At 38.0% G+C, this 27,218-nt stretch overlaps 1 protein-coding gene across 3 annotated transcripts in view; it reads right to left on the bottom strand.

Moving 5' to 3' along the window:
• Positions 1-27,218, bottom strand: part of LOC136878828 (nucleolar transcription factor 1-A) — a 255,229-nt gene that overhangs the window by 15,876 nt on the left and 212,135 nt on the right. For all 3 annotated transcript variants that reach the window (XM_067152338.2, XM_067152337.2, XM_067152339.2), the window contains exon 13: positions 23,238-23,421. In XM_067152338.2, the coding sequence (XP_067008439.1) occupies positions 23,238-23,421 (184 nt within the window). The remainder of the gene's footprint in view (positions 1-23,237; positions 23,422-27,218) is intronic.

Below are 27,218 nucleotides of genomic sequence, written 5' to 3'. Positions count from 1 at the left end.
ATGAGCGTGTGATTTCATGAAAGCAACAAGAGTGAAGACCATGGGTGTGGAGAATGGTATGGGTTCAGGTTTTGAGGCCGTTAGCATGATGGCTTAAGTACATCATGGGGCCGACCTGAAACCATGAGGCCGTGGAGCTGAGTATGGAGCGTCGCCGAGTCGATAAGTACCCTGATTCATTATCTAGCATGTGCATGATTAGCTGTTAACTGTAAATAAGTTAATGCATGATTATTCGTTTATTTTCCTTTTTAAGTACTGTAGCAAGGATAGTTAGGTTTTTTTTTTAGGTTTTATTTTATGCTGATGCCTAGGGGGGTGTACATATTGTGATATTAGCGTGTGGTAAAATATGGTCTTCGCGAGTGTGGAAATAATGTGTGTAAATAATGATTTTCCATTACGGGTGTGAAACATGGTTTTTTTTTTCTCAGTGCGTGATCTTCTAGCAAATATTAGCGTGTGCGTGTGTGAATATTTAATGACGTAGGAGGCATCAGTAAGGATTAGTTAGAGGGAATAGATAGATTAACCTGGCATGTCGCATGAAAAGTTCGTCAAGAAAATTTTCACTGACCCAAGTTTCGAACCCGGACTGTCTGGCACATTACAGTGGGATTTTGGAAAATATATGTCATCAGTAAGTAACGTGCACCGTTAATCAATGAGAAATTTTGTGCTGAAGGGAATAATTGTCATCCTAAAAATGTCCGAGAAGTAGTTAGCTAGTGTTGAAATAGGGACCTCTAAGACACAAAATGCCGACCGCAAGAGTCGAACCAATGATTGTGTAGCGCCATATATATATGTAAATACCGGCATAATGATATACGTGTTCCTGATAATGGAGTGAGAAATGTAGAATAATACGTGAAATATGAAATGAATAAAATATATTGAGAGTATTATATAATTAGTAACTGTTCGCACAGGCGCATGATATTGTGGAGGAACATATGGCTTCATTTAGAGTAGAGAGAGAGAGAATTTAAGTGGGTGCGAACATGTTAGAATGCCGTGTCAATGAAATGAGTCGGGCGTGCGATAAGGCTACAGACCAGGACGGCGCGTTGTGTATTAGAGAGGCTATGGCAGCTGTAGTAAGGTCTTATAAGTAACAAAATATCGCATTCATCCGTAAGAAAAATTCTGTTTGTGGAACTCAGGACAGCACAATTAGATTAAATAATGATAGCTAGACTTCGTGACAGATCATTGCGGCAAGCATAATGATAGGTCACTGTAATGATGCCATGTTGAGGGTCGGAGTTCGATGCCCGGCCGAGCCAGTGTATAATGATTTCCCCTGTGACTATATGATTGAAATTATGTTGTGTTTGTTTATGTTATATGTTCTTCAATATGTGGGCAATGCAAATTTTGATTTTGCAGTTGCAATATTTTTTTTTTTGATGTTGAATTCAGTTCATGTGGTTGTTTATACTTGCGGCAATGAGGTTCATCCCATTGTCTGTAGAATCAGTGTAGGTTAAGATGTATTTAATATTATAGTATAGGGTTTCTTGCTACAGGGTAGGCATATGTTTTGTATATGATAAAACAGCTAATTAAGCATATGTGAGATATTTATCATTTTAATGAATCGGTAAATTAATTTAATTTGTTTATGTCAGGGTTACTTTTCGATTTCGTGCGTGCGTTCCATATTATCAGCATTATATGAGGGAGGATGGTATTGAGAAAGAATAAGCTAAATAGTTTCGGACTCAAATCATAATAGGGACTATTTTTTTATATAAAATTTGTGATGAATAATTTTATGATATATAAAATTTTGGATTGAATTACCAAATCTAACAAACTTAATTGGATAAACTTATGATTTTCAAGGTAACAATTATACCGACATTAATAACTGCGAATTTGTAAATCATAATGAATTTAATGGATTTAATTAATTAAAAAATGAGTTGTGAATTACACGGCGGATGTTGCTTAATGAATTTACACAGCCTCATACATTTCATTTTGAAGGGTGTATTTAAATAAATAATTTGGTATCTAGTAAATGGTAACTACAAGGTTTATCATATGGTGAGGAAATAATTTAAAGGTATGGAGAGCAAAAAAATGAATTTGTTATTCAAAGAAGGAACGGAAGAAGTTTTGGTTGTATTAACATTTTAAAAAGGTACGTTGACAAATTAACAAAGGTCATGATGATAGATTATTATAATATTTTATTATTGAAAATTTTGAAATATGGTGTTACCAAAATATGAGTGGAATGAAATTGGATTAAAATTTTTGAAGTACTGAAGTAGAGTTGATGAATAAGATGAAAGGGAATTGTAATAAAGATGAAGTAATGTGTTTAGAAGGATTTGAAATCTATGAGTCATGAGGTTGATATTTTATAGTCGAGGGTGATAGAGGTTGTGAACAATATTTGGTCCGAAGAGTTTATTGTTTGTATAGAAGTATATTTGCTTTGCCAAAGTTTAGCCTTTTCAATAAATTTTGCATTCGTAAATGTTCTCATTCGGATTTTTATTTAATTATTTTATTTCTTCTCTTTATCCTTCCCGCTTGATTAATTTAAGGTTAGTTTATAATATCTGAAGATATCTCTGAGGGTAGTACCCAGTCAGCGACCCTGGGATGTCTCGAGCCGGCGCCACATTTCAAAGGCAGGAAGGGTAGAGGGTTGAGTTGTCGCCCGTGACGTGGGGCACGATTGTGTGTTTACCCATTAAGTGGAACCAAGTTGATCATGGTGATGATAGAAATTTTGGAAATTTTTGGAAAAATCCTAAATTTCGGTTTTCACGATTTTTGTTAGATATTTTATGAGTGACATGTAAATGTAGATTATTTTGCGAAACTGAATGAGAACAGATCGTGAGTACCATTGTTATGGACATAGGCTCATGGCAGTCACTTAATAGAAATGCCCAAAAGAATAGAGGGATTGTGTTAAATCCAAACGAGGTTAAAAATGTCTGGTTTATTCTTCAAATAAATTCAGCCAGGGGCAATAGTTAAGAATAATTGTAGATTTTCGTGGAAGGATGAGATGACCTCGGTCTCAAGTTGTGGAAAATGGCAGTAACAAATGTTATGGTGTCAGTTTACGACGATATGGACCATTGTTTCGGTCATATCCGCCGTAATGCTGAGGGCATGTGTTTGTATACTGGCATGTACTGTATGTGAAGTACTTAATAATTCGAAAGCCCAATGATAGTATCGCGATATTCGGTGGTTCGATGTTAAATTTCTTTGGGGCTGTGTTAATTAGTGGTTTGTGAATTTATTTTTTTTCGGGTTTAGTTTTCTTTGTATAGAACTTTGGCAAAATGTAGATGAAATAGGGACAGCTTCTAGATGGCAATGTTTGGCCAAATTTTTGATTGATATTACCCACGTAACGTAAAGTAAAGAAGCTGGAATTAAATTATATGATAATAATTATGGAAATTTGAACTTATTCTTTCTCATATCCACGGCACATGGTTAGAGGGAAGGCCCGTTTCTCAGTGAGATAATATGGTAGATGTGGAGGTGGTGAAGGGTCTTATGACCGAACTCATGAATGAACTGAGGGAGGACATGAATGAACAATTTAGGGAAGCGAAGGAGAGCACTAATGAACAATTTAGGGAAGCGAAGGAGAGCACTAATGAACAATTTAGGGAAGTTAAGGAGAGTGCGAATGAACAATTTCAAGGTGTTAACCAACAATTTCAAGGTGTCAATGAACAATTTAAAGAAGTTAAGGAGAGTGCGAATGAACAATTTCAAGGTGTCAATGAACAATTTAAAGAAGTTAGGGACCAGATGGTCAGTATCAAGGATCAGCTATCGACAGAGATAACTATAGTTAAAGAGGGCTGCGATAGGAATGCTCAAAGATTAGAGAAGCAGATAGAAGAGGTCCGAATGGAAGCAGTTACCCGCAGTGACAAGTTGGAAGAAAAGATAGATCAGGTCGCTTTAACAGTATCGCAAGTAGATGCCAGGTTGTCGGAGAAACTGAGTCAAGTCGAAATAAACGTCGAGGGTCAACAGAAAGCCGTAAATTCGATCAAGGATAAGATGGTTGATATCGAGGAAGCTATTGTATTGACAGACGCCAAAGTTACCAAGTTACAAATAGATACACATGAATCGTTTGTTAAGACTGCCGAGGGATTCAATGACCGGTTGTTGCAATTGAGAGATAATGTCCATGGAGAAGTTAAGAAGGTAGAAGACCAACTGAAAGAAGAGATGGCTGAAAATAGGAAGGAGCTCTTGGAGGAAATAAATGGAGTGCAAGCGGATCTTCGAGCTGAAGGTTGTGAAGTGACGAAGCAAATTAGTGAATGGGCTCATAAATGCCATAAGACGGAAGTGAAGGTGGACATACATGAAGAATTAATGAAAGAAATGAAAGAGGAGATCGGACAAATCAAGGGACTTAAGGAAGATGTTGAGATATTGAAATTACAGGAGACTAAGGGAGAACTGCTCATGCGATCGATGATAAATAAACAAAACGTCTTAGAGCAAGCAGGAAGCCATTCTAGTAGTGTAGGATTGGGAAATGGAGTAGATCAGACCCGTTTACCTGAAACTACCAACCAACCATTTGAAGAACGAACTTCAACGCCACAGATTATGGGACCAATTCCATATTTTGAATTGATGAGATTATCCGAGGGAAAGCCAAGGAAATTCACTGGCGGACCCGAGATAACACCGAAAAGTTTCCTTAGAGAGATGACAGAATATATTCAGGACAATAGAATTCATCCGGATAGACAGTTGAGGATTGTAGAGCGATTTCTAGATGGGCAACCATTGATCTGGTTTAAAGCATTCAAATATTGTTTTGACGATTACGAAGGTTTCAAGCGTGCCTTTTTACAAAAATACTGGGGTCAGGAGGTTCAACAAGGACTCAGACTTGAACTGTATTCACGAAAATACCAGAGCACAGTACCCACGAGATACGCAGACTTTTTCAGTGGGCAACTTTTGAAGCTTAGGGAGTTAGACTGTCCGCCTCCAGAAGAAGAGTTAATCGCATCAATCGAAAGACAGTTACCTGTGGATGTGCAAAGGACATTGATAGCTGCGAACGTGAAAACAGCTGTAGAGGCCGAAGTATTGTTGAGGCAATTAGATCAAACATCGAACTTGTATCATCCTAGGAATCGGAATATTGAAGCAGTCCATACTATTGACTTGACCAAGGAAGAGAATTCATCAGAGAAGAAGACCCAGGGAACCAACACGTACAACAATAAGAACGATGATAATCAGAACAGAGAGTATCGAGGAGGATACCAGGGAAGAAATTGGAAAGCTCAATCCTTTGGAAGAGGACGAGTCAACGATAGAAGTTATGAGTCAAATTATAATCAGAATTATGGAGGAAACAGAAGACAAGGGTACCGATATAGATATGGAAGGTTTGGAGAGATGAGAAGACCATATCCACCATATAATAGGTCAGGTGATGCAAGAGGTCGACCACGAAGAGAAGAAAGTGACAGAATTGATCTTCAAGAACGCAGGAATGAGTCTAGAAGATATGTTGAGGAGTTGGCCACGAAAGGAGTATCGTCAGACCAGTGGAAGAGTGCGATTCAACAAGGGAATCAGGACAGAAGTCATGGAGCTGAGAGTAGGGAATATCAGGCTCATAGACGTAGAGAGGAATCTGGTGGATTAAATATAAATGCCCCGAGGTTTTCAATGGAGGGAAGTGGAGCTAAAAAAAAAGCCGAAATGTAGTATTCCAAGATAGTGCAACCGCAGGACGTCGCCATCAGGATAATCATGGATGGGCAATTGCAACCATTGATTCTTGGATAGCTAGACCAGAAGATCTTGTAGAGGATAAAGATAGATTTGTGAATAATGAAATAAAGAAGTTACCTGTCATTTATGTCAGAGTTGGGAGTCTGAGGGTCAGGTGTTTGGTGGATACTGGGGCCAGCGTCAGCGTGGTATCACAAGTTTTAATCGATGAATTACAGAGGAAATGTCAAATACCAATTATACCAGTAGCATCAGTTAAAATTCGAGGCATAATACCAGACAAAGTTACAACATGTAAAAGTCAAGCTTATGTAGATGTAGAAGTTGGAAGCAATATCATGTCTCACCCATTCATTATAATGAACCGAATGGAATTCAACATGATTATAGGGGCTGACTTTCTCCGAGAATTTAAGGCAGTTATTGATATGGAAAAGGATGTAATAAGCTTCAATCTCAGTGATGATCAGTCAGAAATTCAGTTAAACCAACTACCAAACGTTGAGGGAGAAGAAAGAATTTGGTTGGCAGAACAATCGGTGGAAGATATAGTTAGAAACATACATCAAAATCAGGATGCTATTCTAGAAGAATTTGAGGAAATGATTTTCGCATTGGAAAGGGAGACTGAGTTACCAGATTTCGGGGACAAAGTCAAAAATAAAGTATCAGAAGCCATGATAGGAGAAGAAGATAAGTCAAAATTAAAGGGGATTTTAGGCCACCATAAAACAGTATTCGGATCCAAACCGGGGAAGATTCCAAATTATAAATATGAGCTGAAAGTAAATAGTTGGGAACCGTTTAAACAAAGACCTTATCCAGTAGCAGAGAAGTTTTACCCTAAAGTTAAAGAAGTAATCAAGGAAATGGAGGATAACGGTTTAATATCTAAAAAACCTACACCATTTTTGAATCCTTTGGTGATTGTTGAAAAACCTAATGGAAGCATCCGTGTTTGCTTGGACGCAAGGGCCATAAATCAACGACTTGTGCCTGAATACGATAAGGCCCCTCCTATCAAGGAATTGTTGAAAAAGTTCCGAGGCAAACGTTATTTTACGACTATTGACTTAACGTCATCGTATCACCATATTGAGTTGGATGAAGCTACTAAGGTTTTGACAGGATTTTTGTTCGACCAACAGACGTATATCTTTAACCGATTACCTTTTGGTTTGAAGACAGCTGGTTCTGCTTTGATCCGAGCCCTAGATAAGAATTTAACGCAGGAAGTCAAAGATTCTACGGTCAGATACGTAGATGATATCATGATTGCAACGGAGACCTTGGAAGAGCATTTTGATGTATTGCACAAACTTTTGGAAAATTTAAATCGTGCAAATTTTAAAGTAAATCTTGAAAAGTCCCACTTTTGTCAAAGAAGTATTATGTTTTTAGGTCATATTGTGGACGGTAATGGCGTCAAACCTAGTCCTGTAAAGATCAGATCAATACAAAATTTCCCCAGACCCATGAGAATCAAACATGTTCGTCAGTTCTTGGGAATGTGTAACTTTTTCTCAGACCATTGTCCTTTGTATACGGAAGTTGTTGCACCTCTTCAGGATTTGTTAAAGAAGGATAAGAAATGGAAATGGGATGAAAATTGTGAAAATGCATTTTTGAAGACGAAGGAATTATTAGCTAATAGTGTGAAGTTGGGGTACCCAGATTTCGGAAAACCATTTATAGTTCAGACAGATGCTTCAGCTGTGGGAATTGGAGCAGTCTTATATCAAGAGTCGGAAAGCAAAGATCACCAAGTAAATTATTTGGCTTTTATGAGTCGGAAATTGCGGTCTCACGAAATTAAGTACACTACGACGGAGTTGGAGATGCTTGCCATTGTTACAGCATTGGGACATTGGAGGAAGTATATTTATGGCTATCCTATTATCATTCGGACGGATCATAAAGCCTTAACCTTCCTTTTCAAGACAACTATGTCAAGCGAGAGGGTTAGCCGATGGGGCTTATTTGTTCAGCAGTATGATGTTACCCTTGAACATTGTGCCGGCAAGTTAAATGTGATTGCAGATGCGTTGAGTAGAAATCCTGAATCTGGAAAAGCAGAAGTAAATTTGATTGAAATTACACAAGAGGATAATCAGTTTTTGGAAAAACTTAGGAACATTTCGGAAGCACAAGAGTTGTGGGATGAGACCAAGAAATTGAGGGATTATTTTCAGAAGAAATTGCAGTCGGGAACAGTTGAATATAGAGAAGCAGAAAAACAAGCTATAAATTACAGTTTCTTTAATGGCATACTTCACAAATTCATTGATGAAGAGCACACGAAATTGAGAATTGTTGTACCACCACAGTTGAGATGTGAATTGATCTGGCTTACACATCATTCGATAGGACATGCTGGGATTGATAAGGTGACGGCGACCATTAAGGAAACCTTTATTTGGCCAAATTTGAAAGACATGGTGCGGAAAGTCATAATGACATGTGATATATGTCAGCGAATTAAACCTTGTCCATTTTTAATGAGACAAATTCCTAGGCCAGTGCTACCCTCTAAGCCTAAAGAGTTGTTTGCAATGGATTTCTACGGCCCTTTGCCACGTGCAAGTAGAGGATTAAAATACATTCTGGTATGCGTTGATGTGTTCACAAAATTTGTGACATTATGCCCTATCCAAAGAGCAACTACGAAAGCCGTTATTAATCAAATAAAGAACAAAATTATACCTCAGATGGGAAAGCCGGAATTTGTACTAACGGATCATGGGACTCAGTTTACGTCCGAAATTTTTAAAAGGGATACTCAGAATTTGGGAATAGGACATGTGCTCAGTTCAATTAGAAATCCCCAGTCAAATCCTGCTGAGAGAATTATGAGAGAGATTGGGAAGTTTTGTAGAATTTATTGTCGGAATGAACATTGGAAATGGATCAGAGTATTGCCAATCATAACTGAGAGTATTAATTCAACGATACATGAATCTACTGGCCAGATACCCGCTGTCGTACACCATAATGAGTATCCAAAAAGACCATGGGAAGGTATAATCCCGTTACCAAGTGATCCAAGACCTTCACACGAGCTTTGCGTCCAGAATACATCTCAGCATCTCAAGGAACAAGCTGAACGACGTTTACGAAGAATGCGTAATAAGAGGTTCCACCGAAGTTTACGTGTGGGAGAATTGGTGCTCGTGAAGAAACCTGCAGTCTCAAATCCTAGTTCAAAATTTTATCATAAATTTGCTGAACTTTATATTGGGCCATATGAAGTCATACAGGACTATGAGAATAATTCTTATAAAGTCAAAAACTTAGAGACAGGAGTTGAAAGCACTTATAATGCTGGAAATTTGAAATTATATTATCCCACAAGGAGAAATATTGACCAGGAAACAATGGTTGACGAAGACGATCTTGAAGGACATCCTGAAGAAGATGAAGGAGGAGAAGAAGATGGTGGAGAAGACGATGAGATGGAAGATGAAGAAGAAGAAGATGTTATGTTAACCTATGATACTACATACGAGATGCCCAGAGGAGAAATGGATGAAAACGAAAGTTCTGGCGGAGAATGTGCCTGTGAAGAATTAATTGAATTAAGAGGAATGATGGAGAAGGTGGTTACTAAGTTAACAATGAATAATACTCGTCTTAAGGAAGAAAATTTGAGTCTAAAATCTGGATTTGTTAAGTAAATAATGGAAAGACAATGATATATTTGGAAGATGTGTGGTTGGAAAAATCCCTTGTCAGTAATTTTTCCAAAAAGAAAGTGGGGGAAAGATGAGCCCAATTGGCTCATATCATTGTCTTTAAAAAAATATTAGAGATTAAAAAAAATGGCATACGAGGGAATAGCCGCAGTTACATTATAGGCCGGATGTGTGGCGCCATTTCGCTTGCCCAGGTTTAAAGATAGTTCCACGTGTCAAGGTCATCTTATGATGAAATGGAAAGCATTGGAATATTCCATGAGGTGTGATGACCAAAGTCACCAGATTTAAGTTGGCAACATTTTCAGGCAGCGAATCGCAGCAGAGCAGGTTTTGGAATGATGGGGGTAAATTAAAGATGGGTGCCACATAAATGACTTCTAAAATAATTAAATCCACCAGGGGATAAGGTGAAAACAAGATTAAACCATTTTGAGAACAATAATTAAAGACGGCGTATTTGCAACAATTTATTGGAATAAATAATCGCAGGCATATGTGACGGGATGTTACATCATTGTTAATGGGGTTCCCCGAGCTCCATATCCAGAATCTGGCGTGCATGGAGAGGACGCGAGCCGCTAAGAACAGGCACTCTGCTACGGAAATTTGAACGTGTCGGACGTACGTGTATGTGGTTCACGAGAACCCTAATCTAGAGCATTTCCTATCAAATAACTAGCTGTCGAAGATACTACGGGTCCGATAGACTTTGCATTTAACTCAATAATGACCGAAATTTTTGTAAATTCAAGAAGGTGAATTTTTACAACATTAACTGAAAAATTAGGATCGGAGCGAGATCAAACAAGGACGCATCGCAGTGCCACGTGTAAACTCGCGGAAAGCAGAGACAAAGTGTATATTACAATTGTGAAGAAGTGTATGTGCTAGAATAATTTAACTTTATCTGTGTTTTTTATATGTATTTTAGTGTAGTAGGAAGCGATGAGCGTGTGATTTCATGAAAGCAACAAGAGTGAAGACCATGGGTGTGGAGAATGGTATGGGTTCAGGTTTTGAGGCCGTTAGCATGATGGCTTAAGTACATCATGGGGCCGACCTGAAACCATGAGGCCGTGGAGCTGAGTATGGAGCGTCGCCGAGTCGATAAGTACCCTGATTCATTATCTAGCATGTGCATGATTAGCTGTTAACTGTAAATAAGTTAATGCATGATTATTCGTTTATTTTCCTTTTTAAGTACTGTAGCAAGGATAGTTAGGTTTTTTTTTTAGGTTTTATTTTATGCTGATGCCTAGGGGGGTGTACATATTGTGATATTAGCGTGTGGTAAAATATGGTCTTCGCGAGTGTGGAAATAATGTGTGTAAATAATGATTTTCCATTACGGGTGTGAAACATGGTTTTTTTTTTCTCAGTGCGTGATCTTCTAGCAAATATTAGCGTGTGCGTGTGTGAATATTTAATGACGTAGGAGGCATCAGTAAGGATTAGTTAGAGGGAATAGATAGATTAACCTGGCATGTCGCATGAAAAGTTCGTCAAGAAAATTTTCACTGACCCAAGTTTCGAACCCGGACTGTCTGGCACATTACAGTGGGATTTTGGAAAATATATGTCATCAGTAAGTAACGTGCACCGTTAATCAATGAGAAATTTTGTGCTGAAGGGAATAATTGTCATCCTAAAAATGTCCGAGAAGTAGTTAGCTAGTGTTGAAATAGGGACCTCTAAGACACAAAATGCCGACCGCAAGAGTCGAACCAATGATTGTGTAGCGCCATATATATATGTAAATACCGGCATAATGATATACGTGTTCCTGATAATGGAGTGAGAAATGTAGAATAATACGTGAAATATGAAATGAATAAAATATATTGAGAGTATTATATAATTAGTAACTGTTCGCACAGGCGCATGATATTGTGGAGGAACATATGGCTTCATTTAGAGTAGAGAGAGAGAGAATTTAAGTGGGTGCGAACATGTTAGAATGCCGTGTCAATGAAATGAGTCGGGCGTGCGATAAGGCTACAGACCAGGACGGCGCGTTGTGTATTAGAGAGGCTATGGCAGCTGTAGTAAGGTCTTATAAGTAACAAAATATCGCATTCATCCGTAAGAAAAATTCTGTTTGTGGAACTCAGGACAGCACAATTAGATTAAATAATGATAGCTAGACTTCGTGACAGATCATTGCGGCAAGCATAATGATAGGTCACTGTAATGATGCCATGTTGAGGGTCGGAGTTCGATGCCCGGCCGAGCCAGTGTATAATGATTTCCCCTGTGACTATATGATTGAAATTATGTTGTGTTTGTTTATGTTATATGTTCTTCAATATGTGGGCAATGCAAATTTTGATTTTGCAGTTGCAATATTTTTTTTTTTGATGTTGAATTCAGTTCATGTGGTTGTTTATACTTGCGGCAATGAGGTTCATCCCATTGTCTGTAGAATCAGTGTAGGTTAAGATGTATTTAATATTATAGTATAGGGTTTCTTGCTACAGGGTAGGCATATGTTTTGTATATGATAAAACAGCTAATTAAGCATATGTGAGATATTTATCATTTTAATGAATCGGTAAATTAATTTAATTTGTTTATGTCAGGGTTACTTTTCGATTTCGTGCGTGCGTTCCATATTATCAGCATTATATGAGGGAGGATGGTATTGAGAAAGAATAAGCTAAATAGTTTCGGACTCAAATCATAATAGGGACTATTTTTTTATATAAAATTTGTGATGAATAATTTTATGATATATAAAATTTTGGATTGAATTACCAAATCTAACAAACTTAATTGGATAAACTTATGATTTTCAAGGTAACAATTATACCGACATTAATAACTGCGAATTTGTAAATCATAATGAATTTAATGGATTTAATTAATTAAAAAATGAGTTGTGAATTACACGGCGGATGTTGCTTAATGAATTTACACAGCCTCATACATTTCATTTTGAAGGGTGTATTTAAATAAATAATTTGGTATCTAGTAAATGGTAACTACAAGGTTTATCATATGGTGAGGAAATAATTTAAAGGTATGGAGAGCAAAAAAATGAATTTGTTATTCAAAGAAGGAACGGAAGAAGTTTTGGTTGTATTAACATTTTAAAAAGGTACGTTGACAAATTAACAAAGGTCATGATGATAGATTATTATAATATTTTATTATTGAAAATTTTGAAATATGGTGTTACCAAAATATGAGTGGAATGAAATTGGATTAAAATTTTTGAAGTACTGAAGTAGAGTTGATGAATAAGATGAAAGGGAATTGTAATAAAGATGAAGTAATGTGTTTAGAAGGATTTGAAATCTATGAGTCATGAGGTTGATATTTTATAGTCGAGGGTGATAGAGGTTGTGAACAATATTTGGTCCGAAGAGTTTATTGTTTGTATAGAAGTATATTTGCTTTGCCAAAGTTTAGCCTTTTCAATAAATTTTGCATTCGTAAATGTTCTCATTCGGATTTTTATTTAATTATTTTATTTCTTCTCTTTATCCTTCCCGCTTGATTAATTTAAGGTTAGTTTATAATATCTGAAGATATCTCTGAGGGTAGTACCCAGTCAGCGACCCTGGGATGTCTCGAGCCGGCGCCACATTTCAAAGGCAGGAAGGGTAGAGGGTTGAGTACATTGCTTCATTCATTTACAACAAAGTTTCAAAGTGAAATGCTTGCCTAAAACGAATGAAATATCAAAGATGTTGTAAGAGGAGCTTAAGCTTTTCTACATAAGAAACTAAATGAGTGCTGATGACCTTCCAGATAATCTCCTTTCCCGAGGTACTATGGAGCAGGCTGGAGTTCCGTACATCCTGCATACCATGGCCAAACCAATGTTGATGTGTTTTTCTGCAGTATTCACCTATCATACAGCAGAAAGCTGAACACTGGTTGGCAAAGGTTAATGAAATGCTCTCTATAACTTCTTTTAATTGCTTTCATTTAAAAAAATGTAAATACTTAAAACAAACTTCTAACAATCATTTATACTCTTTTGAATTTCAATAGATTAAACAAACTTTCACAAACAGTTCTACTACTTCAATGATCACAGTACAATTTTGAAGTGTATAGTTTGAATAACTACAAACAAACAAACAAACAAACAAACAAACAAACAAACAAACAAACCCATGATGGCTCCCCGATGGGCCTTTGCCTACCAACCGACCACATCTCATTCTAAAGGCCTGCAGACTATGAGGCGAGCATGGTCAACATGACAAATCTTCTCAGTAGTCATTCTTGGCTTTCTAGACACGGGTCGCTATCTCACCATCAAATAGTTCTAATTTTGTATGACTGAGCGAGTGGACCGTTTAGTCAGGAGCGCACAGCTGTGAGCTTGCATTCATGAGATAGTGGGTTTAAACTTCATTGTCAGCAGTCCTGAGATGGTTTACTGTGGTTTCCCATTTTCACACCAAGCAAATGCTGACTTTGCAACTTAATTAAGGCCACTGCCACTTCCTTCCTCCTCCTAGCACTTTCCTATCCCATCGTTGGCATAAGACCTAACTGTGTTGGTGCGATGTAAAAGAAATTTTTAAAAGAATCGTATGTAGAAACTGATTTTTTAATTATTATTATTATTATTATTATTATAAATCATCATTATTACTGAATGATCTAATATTATTTCATGAACTATTATTAGAATATTTTTTTATGTTTATATATGAACAACAGAAGAGCAGTGTTAATGAAAATGTTACAGCTTTGGGCTAGCTGTTTGACTAAATTGTATATTCAAAGCTGATGAAGGGATGGCGTGGAATGAAATTAGTACACGAATAAGCTTGAAGGGAGAGATCATAATATGAAGATAAAGTTGGAATTCAAGAGAACAAATGTGGCCAAATATTTGTTTATAGGAAGAGGAATTAGAAAATTTATCATGGGAAATGTTCAATAACTTTCCAACTTCCTTGAAATCATTTAAGAAAAGATTAGGTAAATAACTGATAGGTAATCTGCCACCTGAGCGATAGCCCTAAATGCAGATTAGTGATGACTGCTTGATGAGCTTGTAGTTAATTAAAATATTTGATTTGCATGCAAAAACTGTCTTTCAATCTATTTTAAAAATAAGATGCTTAAATCAAAATAGGGGTGTGTTACTGTTAATTATATTACTGGATGTTATTTCCAGTTACAGAAATGTCAGATAGCTCCTCATTACTTTTCTCCTGAATGCTAGTGGACCTCAAAATAACCATCAAATCTGGATATAAATCCCCGACACTACTGGAAATCAAACACAGGGCCTCCAGTAAGTAGAAGGGTTGCTACCCCTAGACCGCAGGACCAGCGTGAATAACTACACCAACAAATTACACAAGAGTTCTTAATGCTCAAATATTCTTTCAATGATGATAGGAGGCCTGTCGAACTCCAGGAACATTACATTCCCTTTAGCTATGCTAAGCTGACGATACTTATGCCATAATAAATAAGGAACTCAACGACAGTCACAACATTCTGAACTTCTTTACAATAGAAGAAGAAGAAGAAGAAGAAGAAGAAGAAGAAGAAGAAGAAGAAGAAGCGTTTGCTCAAATTTTTTTTAGATACGAATGTTGGGGCAAAAGTCATGGCAACTTTTTTTTTTTTCTTGAACATACCAGTCCGGTTGGAAAATGTGACATATACAGACGAAAGGACAAGGTGTTAACTACATGTGTGGACAATGAATAACACTGAAATATCGTAACACACTAATTTATTACAGTAGTATACAGGGCAATATGGCCTTCCCAGTGCAAAAGAATGACAACATGGTACACACAAAGTTGACATGACAAACCTGGGCCTAAAGACCCTTAAAGTTGTCCCCTGCTACTGACACCACATGCTGCCAACGATGGGGGAGGCGCTGAATACCATCTGCCTCAGCATTTGCCGCACCATGTGTGAATCGAGTCACCTGTTGGCGCACAGCATTAGCAATGTCCTCTCGTGTTGCAAACCGCCTATCACGTAGTGGTTCCTTAATCTTTCAAACGAGATCAAAGTCACAGGGTGAAATGTCGGGAGAGTACGGTGGGTGCTCCAATTCTTCCCATCCCCAACGTCGCAGTAGCTGCCCTACACACCCTGCTTTATGTGGTTTTGCATTGCCGTGTAGGATTATTGCACTGTCCACAAGATCCGGACGTTTCTCCCGAACGCCACGTCGTACCTGTCGCACCAGGAAGTCCCTGCAGTACTGTGCAGTCACTGTTCTGCCATGTGGAATAAAGTGGCAAACAATGACACCCCTGATGTCATACGTGATGATCACCATCAATTTGACTGGGAAAGGATTCTGACGGACCTTCTGCTTCCTTGATGATCCAGCACGTCGCCACTCCGCGGACTGACGTTTCAGTTCTGGTTCGTATGCCCTGGCCAAAAATTCATCAATGACCATTATTCGTGACAAGAATTGATCGCCGTCCTGTTGCCAGCGTGCAAGGTGGTCAGAGCATATTGCATAGCGCACCCACCTTTGAACCTCCGTCAGTGCATGCGGTACCCATCGCGATGCGATTTTGCGCAGTTGCAGCTCATTATGCAATATCCTGCGAACGGTGCGTTTCTCGATGCCACTTGCCCTCTCTAACTCAGCGTTCATCATCTGTCTTCATCCAGGAGTTGCTCGATGGTGGCACTTGCATTTCTCCCTCGGAGAACGGCTATTTTGATGTAAGCGCGCGCTGCTCAACACAGGTTACTTTCATCTCGCACGACACTCACCAACTGACTGATTTCACAGCTTTTGCTGCGCTACTACCAGCTATCACAGAGCCATCTGTTGTTCTGCATAAACACTATGCCTGCAGAACTTCCACACGACACACAAACGTTTGTGATCCGTTCACATATCTACAAGAAAAAGAATAGTTACCATGACTTTTGCCCCAATCCCCGTATTAAAATAATTTGGAAAAACAACCAGTTCCAGTTTAGAATACCTAGAAAACCTACTTTTACACCGACCACGATAAAAAGTGACTCTACACCCCATTTCACAGAAGAAATCCGCATACTACAGTTTTGTTAACAGGGTCTTTGAAATTCCATTAACAGAAACAGATACAAAAAAGGAACTAACTTACATTCACCAACAGGCCTTATTTAACGGTTTCAGTTTGAAATTTATCAAGAAAATTATTACTAAGTGCAAATATAAACAACAAGTAAATGTAATGCAACAGTCTGAGAAAGTAAGGAAATATGTTAAGTTTACATTTAATAACCCTCCACGAAATTACAAATCTGTTCAAGAAGCACAATACCAAAGTAGCTTTCTCAACAAATAACAACACTAAACACAGATTTTTCAATCATAATAAAGTTAATAAACTTAAGGATGATGAATTTCAGGAATCGGGCATCTATAGGCTGACCTGTACTCAATGTAAAAAACACATACGTGGGACAATCTGGGAGGAGTTTTGCAGTAAGATATCAGGAGCACGTCAATGCAGAGAAGAAGAGGAGGTTCTCTGCTATGGGAGCTCATATGAAAGAGGCAGATAATAAATTTACTAATATCAAACAGGATCTTCAAATCATTAGCAGGATCAATAAAGGAAGCCTCATGAACAATCTAGAAAACATCCACATTCTTCTCGATAAACTAGAGAAATATGAAATTAATGAGCAAAAATACCCCCTATATGAGCATAATATACATAAATACATGGAATGGGTAAACAGGAAACACATAAAATGAACAAATACGAAGTCACGGAATCACAGCTAGAACCCCCTCCCTCCTCACGAGGCACAATAGATGACAACACAACATTGCCTCCCTTTCTCCGCTGAACTGTACAAATAAAGAGGCCATGACACATTGCTATTACACCAGGTTTACACAGACACATCCTCAAGGAAACAGGGAATAAAAGACACCATTCTAGAAAGAGGTGAGTTAAGACATATAAGCTTTTCATCTCCTTTCCCTTCCGCGATACAAATTAAATTTGAAATCACTACATGTTTGATGAAACATTTTAACAATTTTACATATCCTCTGCTGGTTGCAGATCGTGAGGCAAGCTGCCCAATTAGAAGACCGCCGTTTCACATAATACAACAGTGAAGTTACATTAGGACAACAGTAAATCAAACAGCCTATCACAGTCTCCTAGTTTAGTTTAAATAGAACTTTTAAGGAAGATTTTCAACATATCATATAATCAATAAACACCTGAGGACTATAACACACACCGACTTTTTATTGTATACAAGATCAAGCCATTCAGTGATCTTATGGAAGTGCCTCACCACACTCTTTTAAAGACGTTTTCAAAAATGTTTAACTGGAAGAATATGTTTTAACAATATTGTAGACTAGGGATGGCAACTTTTTTTTAAATACCGATATATTGAAAGCTTATTTTCGATAATCGATATTTATTGCACATAATATATCGGTATATTCAAACGGTATCGATATATCGTGAATGATAACCCAAGAGTCCAAGACCAACTACAATATCATCAGACCTTAATGCATAAATATCAATATTGGTATTCTGCCTGTGCATGCGACTGGTTGGTTGAGTTTATCTTGCTACTGGAATTCGCGGTTAAATTATCCATGGAATATATCCACCAACGGCTGCTAATTTCAGATGAGCACCAGCCTGCACGGTTGCTAGGGTTATACTTCCGAAACAGAAATTTTCATTGACCCTCAGCCACAAGATATATTTTTGTCAATAGGCGCCAGCAGTCGAGGCATAGATCCTGAATAATTCTTTTTTTGAAATAACTAAGTACACCTGTGAAAGAGAGTGAAAAAATAGTGTCAGTAATGCTTGATAAAGTTCATATAAACCTCGTAAATTAGTAAGAATGGCCGAAAATAGTTGAGAATATGATGCAGAATCTACCGTGCAAGTATTTATGGCTTTATCATTGCATTCTGGGAATGCAGTGGTCTTTTTTTCTGGTGAATAACATTAACTCAGACACTGAGGCCCGGTTTCACAGTTTGAGTTTAAGTCGAAGCTTTAGTAAGCCACGCACGCCGCTTAAGCAAGGCTTACTCTTTGGCTTAAACACTATGAGTTTCACAGTAGGGGGACCATGTGCAACTTTACTAAGCTGAACATCTCCGAAGTTGGTAATGCTTGCGCATGCGCAATGATTCAATTCTCATCTTTGTTTACATCCGTAGCCTATGATTGATTGACTTGTAGGTTATACATCGTTTATCTGCCAAGATAATTTAGAAAATTGAACAGAAAATGTGATTCCAATAATAGTAACAAAAATAAAGTTTTAAAATGGTCACTCGCCCGCCTGCTGACACGTATTACCACTACAGTCTAAAATGGCCATAACTTCTGAACCATTCATGCAAATAATGTCCTGACAAGGTTATTGTAATCCTTATAAAATACTGGAGGAGGTCAAACAATTTATTTCGATGAGGAATTCGAGGATAATATCGAAATATTTATTTAATGTTAAGGAGTTATATTTTTTTACCGCTGAGTATAGCATAAAATCGCTTCTAGAGGGCAAACGGTTAGAAATAGGTATATACCATCCCGGACTTTTTTGTAGAGGTTTCTATGCTCTACAATTCGTACACTTACACTTGGGGTCTATCGTTGATGGTTCACGCAGCGTAAGTCAAGAAAACAAGTGACCGACCGACATTTTTGTCTCTATTACTGTATATCGGAACACGGAAACTGTATTATTTCACGAGCATCGAAATATATTCAGAAATATAAGTTATTTAATGTTATTGGTATTACGTCCCACTACCTATGAATTTGAGCACCTTCACCACAGGACTGAGACAGGATCGAACCTGCCAAGTTGGGCTATAAGAAGGCCAGCGCTCTACCATCTGAACTGAATCCTTAGCTTAAACCTCAGTTTCATACAGCTTAAGCCAGTCACAGATAAGCTCGACTTATCACTTGCACTACCCACTGTGAAACTCGTCCAGAGTTTAAGCTCCCGCTTAAGCCCGATCCAAGGCTTAAGCGTATACTGTGAAACCGGGCCTTAAGGTGTTAGAATTCATGCTTGAATTAGATTTTGATGTTTTATACTTTACTGCTGATACCATTTTACACAAAATATTTTGGTCATTATATTTGATTCTCTTAATTTTCTTGTTTTTCTTGTTTTTCTTGGAACTGCCGTGGTACCCGTTTTATAGAACTTCAATATAATTTCAAATCCTTGTATTTTGGAAAAAAAAAAAAAAAAATTGATGTCAAGATATATCGATATTTTGTTTTAATAGTAAGATAACATCGGCATGTCTATGTCAAAGGAAATATCGATATTTTAGTAAGTTATATCGGAACGTCCCTAGGTGTTATCGTTGCCTACGAGATAAGTAAAGGCCTCTGCATGCATGGTCTCTTCAAGTACTAAATTGACAGAGTAGCAACAGTTCAAATAGCACCGCTGGATGTCAGGTTTTCCCTCCATTCCTCAGCACGATTCCAATTGGCATTACGAGAATAACTTGCACATAAAAGCACATTACAAATATAAAAAATTGCGTTTTGAATAGGAAAGTGATATTTCTATGACGTTTAATGAAGAAGAATAAATGTATCACTCAGTAATTCAAGATGAGCTCATACGAATCAGGTAGTATCATTGCAACCGGAAAGTTCACGTCCTAATAAAAATGAAAATACTCTATAGTATATTTTAAAACACTGCAGTATTCACATAACCTACGTCGATGAATGCAGAGTGGATCTCGGTCCACAAGTGGCCACGGCTGGTCCGTGGTCCCACAGCTTTGCACTCCGACCGGCCAACCGAACAGAGGAGGGCTGACCATGGCTCTACCGTGGTTCTTCACCTCTGTATTCGGAACACGGGACAGGGCTGGACCTCACGGCTGGTCCCCACTGTCGACTGTCCTGAGAATGTTTTTCCGTGGTTTTCCATCTCCTGCACTAAGGTGAATACCGGAACAACTTCTGGTATAGGCCACGGCTACCAACCCCCTCACCTTCTCCGAGCATCTCCTTCAACATGAGAAATCCCCCGGCCTGAGAGACGACGTCACCGTCTAGGAGGCCCGCCTCCTCCTTCAGGGGAGGAATGAGAACATTTTAGTAGTAGTACATAACCTAGTCTCACCATGCAAATATGATGAATACACTAAAAAAATGTTGGCATTGATTGCGGCTACTTTTAGTAAAAATGCTAAAGCATGTGCTTTCAAAATGTTCACTACATACTATAGACTTCGAGGAAGGTTGCCACATGCTATTCTTCTCGTCACCCTGACATGATATAATTTTGACCCATTTTTCTCGTAGTTCTCCATTTGCTTGTGGAAAGAAATGCCACTACCTTTCTGAAGTTTACTTTGGCAGAACGGTACACAGCAATAAACCATTGTTTATCACGCGCAATAAACATCCTGCGAATATAATGTTTACAATAAACTCTCTCTCGGCTTTGTATATTTATCAATATTCACAAAACATTTTCTTAATGCAAATCCTCAGCTTGTTTAGTCATTTGACCAGGTCAGGAATGGAACGAACGAAGCCCCATCTAGCGGCGAGGATGGGAACTGTGCCGGCTGCCGAAGCCTGTCGCACTTCTCTGGGGCAATGATTAATGACTGACAGATGCAACGAAATGATAGTGGAGAAAAAAACATGGCGTATGGCTTTTAGTGCCGGGAGTTTCCGAGGGCAAGTTCGGCTCGCCAGGTGCAGGTCTTTTTGATTTGACACCCATAGGCGACCTGCGCGTAGTGATGAGGATGATATGATGATGAAGACGACACATACACCCAGCCCCTGTGCCAGAGAAATTAACCAACTATGGTTAAAATTCCCGACTCTGCCAGGAATCGAACCCGGGGCCCCTGTCACCAAAGGCCAGCACGCTAACCATTTAGCCATGGAGCCGGATGATAGTGGAGAGTGTTGCTGGAATGGAAGATGACAGGGAAAACCGGAGTACCCGGAGAAAAACCTGTCCTGCCTCCGCTTTTTCCAGCACAAATCTCACATGGAGTGACCGGGATTTGAACCACGAAACCCAGCGGTGAGAGGCTGGCGCACTGCCACCTGAGTCACGGAGGCCTCTATTTTCTTAATCTTACGTTTAAATATAAACCATATACTCCCCCCAAGCTGAATACACAAATCAACACCTCTTATAATTAATTTTAAGGCTTATCTCACCTAAAAACTCACTAACTTACCTTTTTGCTTCACAGTTTCCTTATACGTCTGTGTTGTTAAACAATGGAGGGCTAACACGAAGTCTAGCGGCGACTCTGGAACTAGAACGTATTTCGCGCCGTGTCAACTGCCATGCGGAGGCCTTATTACTAATCACGTAAAGTAGACAACATATTCCACCATTTGTATTCGAATTATAGTCAAGCCTATCAGAGGCTCAGAGCAAGGTATTGATTAGATTGGATATTTCCAGGTTGCAATTCCACCTTCACTAGCACCAGATCTTGAAGAATTATCGGCGTTCTCTAGTGCGGATGTATTTATGAAAATAATAATTCAAAGAAAAACGATACATTTATGGAAAAACCGATATACTGTGCGATAAATTGAATTAAAATTTCGGTATCGATATACCGATAAATCGAAAATATCGGTATTTCGTAAAAACCGATATATCGTTGCCATCCCTATTGTAGACACGAATTTTAATTTTAAGAATCCTCCTTTTATCCCATCTTACCCAACCCCACCCCACAAAAAAAATTCAACACCACATAGTAATAGTTTTTAAGGTTCCCATGGGAAAAAAAGATTAAGGTTTTATAACGTGCTTACTATTCATGTATTATCATCTAAGCTTTTTGGATACAGCTGTAGATGACATGTACTATAATTGTTAATGTTTTTATAATTTTGCCAAAGGCATGTAATAAAGTATCAATTACGTGGTAATTTAATCTAATAAGTTGACAGATAGGTCTTGCAGTGACGATATGATAGGAAAAGCCTAGGAGTGGGAAGGAAGCAGCCATGGCCTTAATTAAGGTACAGCCCAAGCATTTCCCTGGTCTAAAAATGGGAAACCACGGAAAACTTTCTTCAGGGCTGCCAACAGTGGGGTTCAATCCCACTATCACCCAAACACAAGCTCACAGCTGTGCGACCCTAACCGCATGGGAAACCCGCTTGGAAATCATCTACTCTTTTTCGAAGCAATTTCCAACCAGCTTTTCAAAATGAGATTTATATATCTTAGTCCATATCACTCCTTTAATAATGTAGACTTTCGAATGTTCACAATGTTATTTGAAACCTATTGTTTAAATACTGACAGCCTGCAGGATGAAAAGTAGACAAAAACTAATGAAAATATTGAAGTGGAATGAAATATGGGAGTGGAAGAAAAGAAGAGGTAATGGATGAACACGATAAGATATGGAAAGTGGACTAATTGTTCGTAGATTAAACATCGGGTCATTGTGCAGTGGCATGAAGTACTCTATCTACAGTAGGATACAAATTAATTTTTAAATACGACCTGAGAAGGCTAGCAAGAGTGAAACATTTGTGAGTCTAGGAACAGGTAGAGAGCAGTGACTTACTGTGTAAGAACGTGTGGATTGAGTTATTCTGCCCTCCAATGGTTAATGCTGCAGCCAAAAATTTTGGACCGATGTCTTTCTGTTGTGTGTACTCCATCCACACATTCTTACGTAGTAAGCTGCTGTTCTCCATCAGTTCCTACACATATATATATATAAATATATATATATAAATTTTCAACAGAGTTACAGAACTGAAGTAAATTTACCTTAAGAAACTTCTCGTAATCCTCAATGTATTTAGCTTTGATATCATTGAGAACCTTGCGGTACTTGGCTTTGTCAGAATCTGGCAACATCTGCCAGTAACGAGGTGCTTCCTTCTCCCGAAACTCAGGGCTGAGGTGCGTTGAATTTGCAATGAACGACTTGAGAAACAGTTGGTAGGCATTTCTGAAAAAATCAGTATCAGAAAGTTCTAAATAACTGTACTAAACATACATAAATTCACAAAATTACAGGTAGAACTAATAGAAAGGAAAAAAATACAAGTTATATATAAAAAGATAGTATGTCCATCATGCAAGATGATTTTTTTAATTCACCTCCATGAGACACCACATGTGCTACAGCTGGTCAAATTATAGTGAAAACCCGATTGGTGAGTAAGGTCATGCAGATACTTTTAATCCCTTAAATGGACAGACGTCTTTAGACATTTTCGCATTGGGCTTCTATGGTGGGCATGACGGCATAAGTCAATCGTAAAATTATTTTGCTTATTTCTCTTGGAGGTGACAGCATATGACGTTGCCATCGAGCCTACCATATTAGTTGATATATTTTCCTCAATATCATGCTGCATAATGAATTATATAGCTATCACAGTCTCCTAAAATGAATTTGTTTTGGCACCTTACAAGATGCTCCTGTGCAGCTGTTTATGTCAAGAAGCATGGCTTCAAAATGTAAAGTAAATAAGCTTGAGGGTACTGGCATTTTGTCAGTTCTAGAAGTGGAAGGTAAAGACGAGGCATTTTTTTAGCAAGTGGTGATGCATGGATATACACTGAAGAAGAGGACAGTGAAAATGATCTTGAAAATAAAAATAAAGTGGTTCCAGATGAACTAAATGACAAGGAAGACGTTCAGAATGTGACAACCGCCTCAGTTCGTTGCGAATGGTGCCCAAGAATTGCTTTTACAGGTGCAAATATGATAAATATAATTTTAGTGATGCAGATAGTAGCGAAGAATGTTTCAGCGCATTTGCAGATGACCTTGTTTCCGCCTATATCACACAACCTACAATCATCTGGATACATAACAACGTAAATAATGTAAATAATGTTAATAACCCTTTGTTAAAATATAATAATCACTATCATATTACATTAAACTAATTGTATACACATTTTTACAGGAAATATTTAAATATCGTCAAGTGGGGAAAAATGTACCCAGGGCAGGTTACACATGTGGAGAACTTAGAACCCAGTTAAGGGGTTAAACACTATGCAATCTTTCAACTCGCATAGCAGAAGGAAATCTACTACCCTATCTATTGCGTTAATTATGTGGTTATATTAATGATAGTAATAATCTAAAGTTCACGTGGGAACAGACTTTATGCCCACTGACTCAGGCAAATGGAAGCCCCAGTTCACACCCCAAGTTTCTTCGTTAAGCGAGAAAAGTGCTAAGAAGAATATTTAATAACTTTGAAACTTACAACTTACAATCCAGCATTGTGTTTTGTAAATATTCCAAATAAACTAATAAATATAAATAACTGTTAAGGACATGAACATTTAAGTGCAATGATACAAAAGTTTTCAAGGGAAAATCTACGAATTGTGTATAAATACCAGGAAGCCATAATGAACTTCAGCATTCTGGCCAGGGCATCTACGACCAAACAACTGGCTAAGCTGGGCTGTTCTGTGGTCTTTTAAATGTGCTGAAAATTCTTAAGACCGAATCAAACTTTGTGACAAGTAGTCGCGAAGTGATTTTTTTTTCAACTTCTTTAACATCACACAAACAAACACACTAAAAGTTTTCGGCTATGGAAGAACTGGAAAAGGCTAGGACTGGGAAGGTAGCAGTCATGGCCTTAAGGTACAGCCCCAGCATTTGCCTGGTGTGAAAATGGAAAACCACAGAAAACCATCTTCAGGGCTGCCGACAATGGGGTTCAAACCTACTACTATCTCCCGAATGATAGCTCAGAGCTGAACGACCCAACCGCACGACCATCTCGCTCGGTATTCAAAAATGTACTAATAAAGAGCAGCACAAGACAAGTTCCCGAAACGAAAGTTCTTAACTGTAGACTTGATGTAGTTTCTTGTTCATAAATCTGTTTTCAGTGGTTTTTGAGACAATACTTCTTTTCATAACGTAATTGGGAATTATTATAGTATAGATAATGTTTCTTTTCTTACTAATGTGTCATGGATAAGTTTCACCGTTGTTTTGAGTCACATGAAAATAGTATTCTTTGGTTCTTCTTTCAGGTTATCCCATAGTTAGTTGGGTAGAGTTCATGATATCTATACCATTGTTTATCTTCCTAGTACCCTATGATTAGAATGGATAACATCTGTGTGATTGCCAGGAGCTGGTTCTTGTTACGTAATTCATTACATCTGACTAATACTTGTCATTGAATATGAATTCATGAAATTATTTCATGATCGATGCAGACCCGTGACCTTAATTAAGGTGTGTCTGGTGTGAAAATAGGACAACAGAAAACCATCATCAGGACTGCTGATGGTGGCATTTGAATCCACCATCCCTCGAATTCAAGCTCACAGCTATGCAATTCCAACCACACAGCCAACTCACTTGGTAAATATACTTAAGATTAATAAATAATTTAGTGTGGCTAATGCTAGCCTGGTGCAACCTTGTAAAGCAGACCCTCCGACGAGGGTAGGCAGTATCTGCTGTGTATGGGGAACTGCATGTTTGGTGGAGGATAGTGGAGAGAGAGAGTGTGTGTGTGTGGGGAGGGGGGTGTATACGAGTTGCAGGAATGTTGGGGACAGCACGAATACCCAGTCCCTGCACCTGGAGAATTAATTCTAAAGAATCTGACGCACTCCTACACTTGTCGGCTAATATTTCTGTTGTTTCTTAGATTAGATTTAATTCATGTCATAATCATTCACCATTTGTTTCCTACTCTCTGGTTTTAAACAAACAATTTTAGCATCATCCGATAGTAATAATAATAACTTAAATGTTTCCACCTTTTCAATACAATATATTCACAAAATTACAAAATTATACGGTACTAGTTTCGACCCATCTAGGGGTCATCATCAGCCGTATTGGAGCAAAGATCATTTGTGGCGAAATCCTAAGACAATATTATTTTAAAGAATAACAAGTGAAATGAGATGTTATGGTAATAGTTAATAATACAAGGAATATACATAATCAGAGGTTTTTAACAAAGAATAAAGTATAAATGGGGTGTTGTAAAAATTATAATCATGGAAATCAGTAAGTTCTTGTATTGAAATGAAATATGGCTTAGGAAGAGGGCTTAAGGTGGGGCTGAAGGGTGCGGGAGAAAGTGTAATTGTCTTGGAAAAGTACTTTTGATTAAATTTAGGATTGAGTTTAGGTTGGCTGCATTATTGTTTCTGAGGAAAGTGATAAATAGATCGAAGAGTATGTTGGGTTTCTCAGAGATTTCATTGAGATTGTGACTGGCATTAAAGTATTGGTCTAGGTGTATGTAGTAATTTTCCATTATGTTCAGTAAAGGGCCCTTGTTTGCTAATACGAGGATGTCCATGTCTTGTTCAATATTGGTGAAATTATGGTTATAATCTTGCATGTGTTGGCCGATGGCTGAAAACTTGTTGTATTTTATTGCGTTAGTGTGCTCGTGGTATCTGATAATGAAGTTTCTCCCGGTTTGCCCGATGTAGGTTTTTTTACAGGTGGTACATTTGATCCTATAAACTCCTGATTTTAAAAAACTGCTGGTCTTGTTGATGTGTGAAGTATTGTATAAAACATTCATGTTCTTATTGTTGGTTTTGAAGGCTATTTTAACGCCTTGTTTCTTAAAGATGTTGGTTAACTTGTAGATATCATTGTTGAACGTGAAGGTGGAAAATGTTAGAGGTTTGGTTATTTCTTTTTTGAGGGTAGTTTTTGGGCGATGTTTGTGTTTATTGATTATCCTTTCTATAAAATGATTGCTGAAGCCGTTGAATTTTGCGATT

This window comes from Anabrus simplex, chromosome 8 (assembly GCF_040414725.1).
Source record: "Anabrus simplex isolate iqAnaSimp1 chromosome 8, ASM4041472v1, whole genome shotgun sequence".
Taxonomy (NCBI): domain Eukaryota; kingdom Metazoa; phylum Arthropoda; class Insecta; order Orthoptera; family Tettigoniidae; genus Anabrus; species Anabrus simplex.
This window is presented reverse-complemented; position numbering and strand designations above follow the sequence as displayed.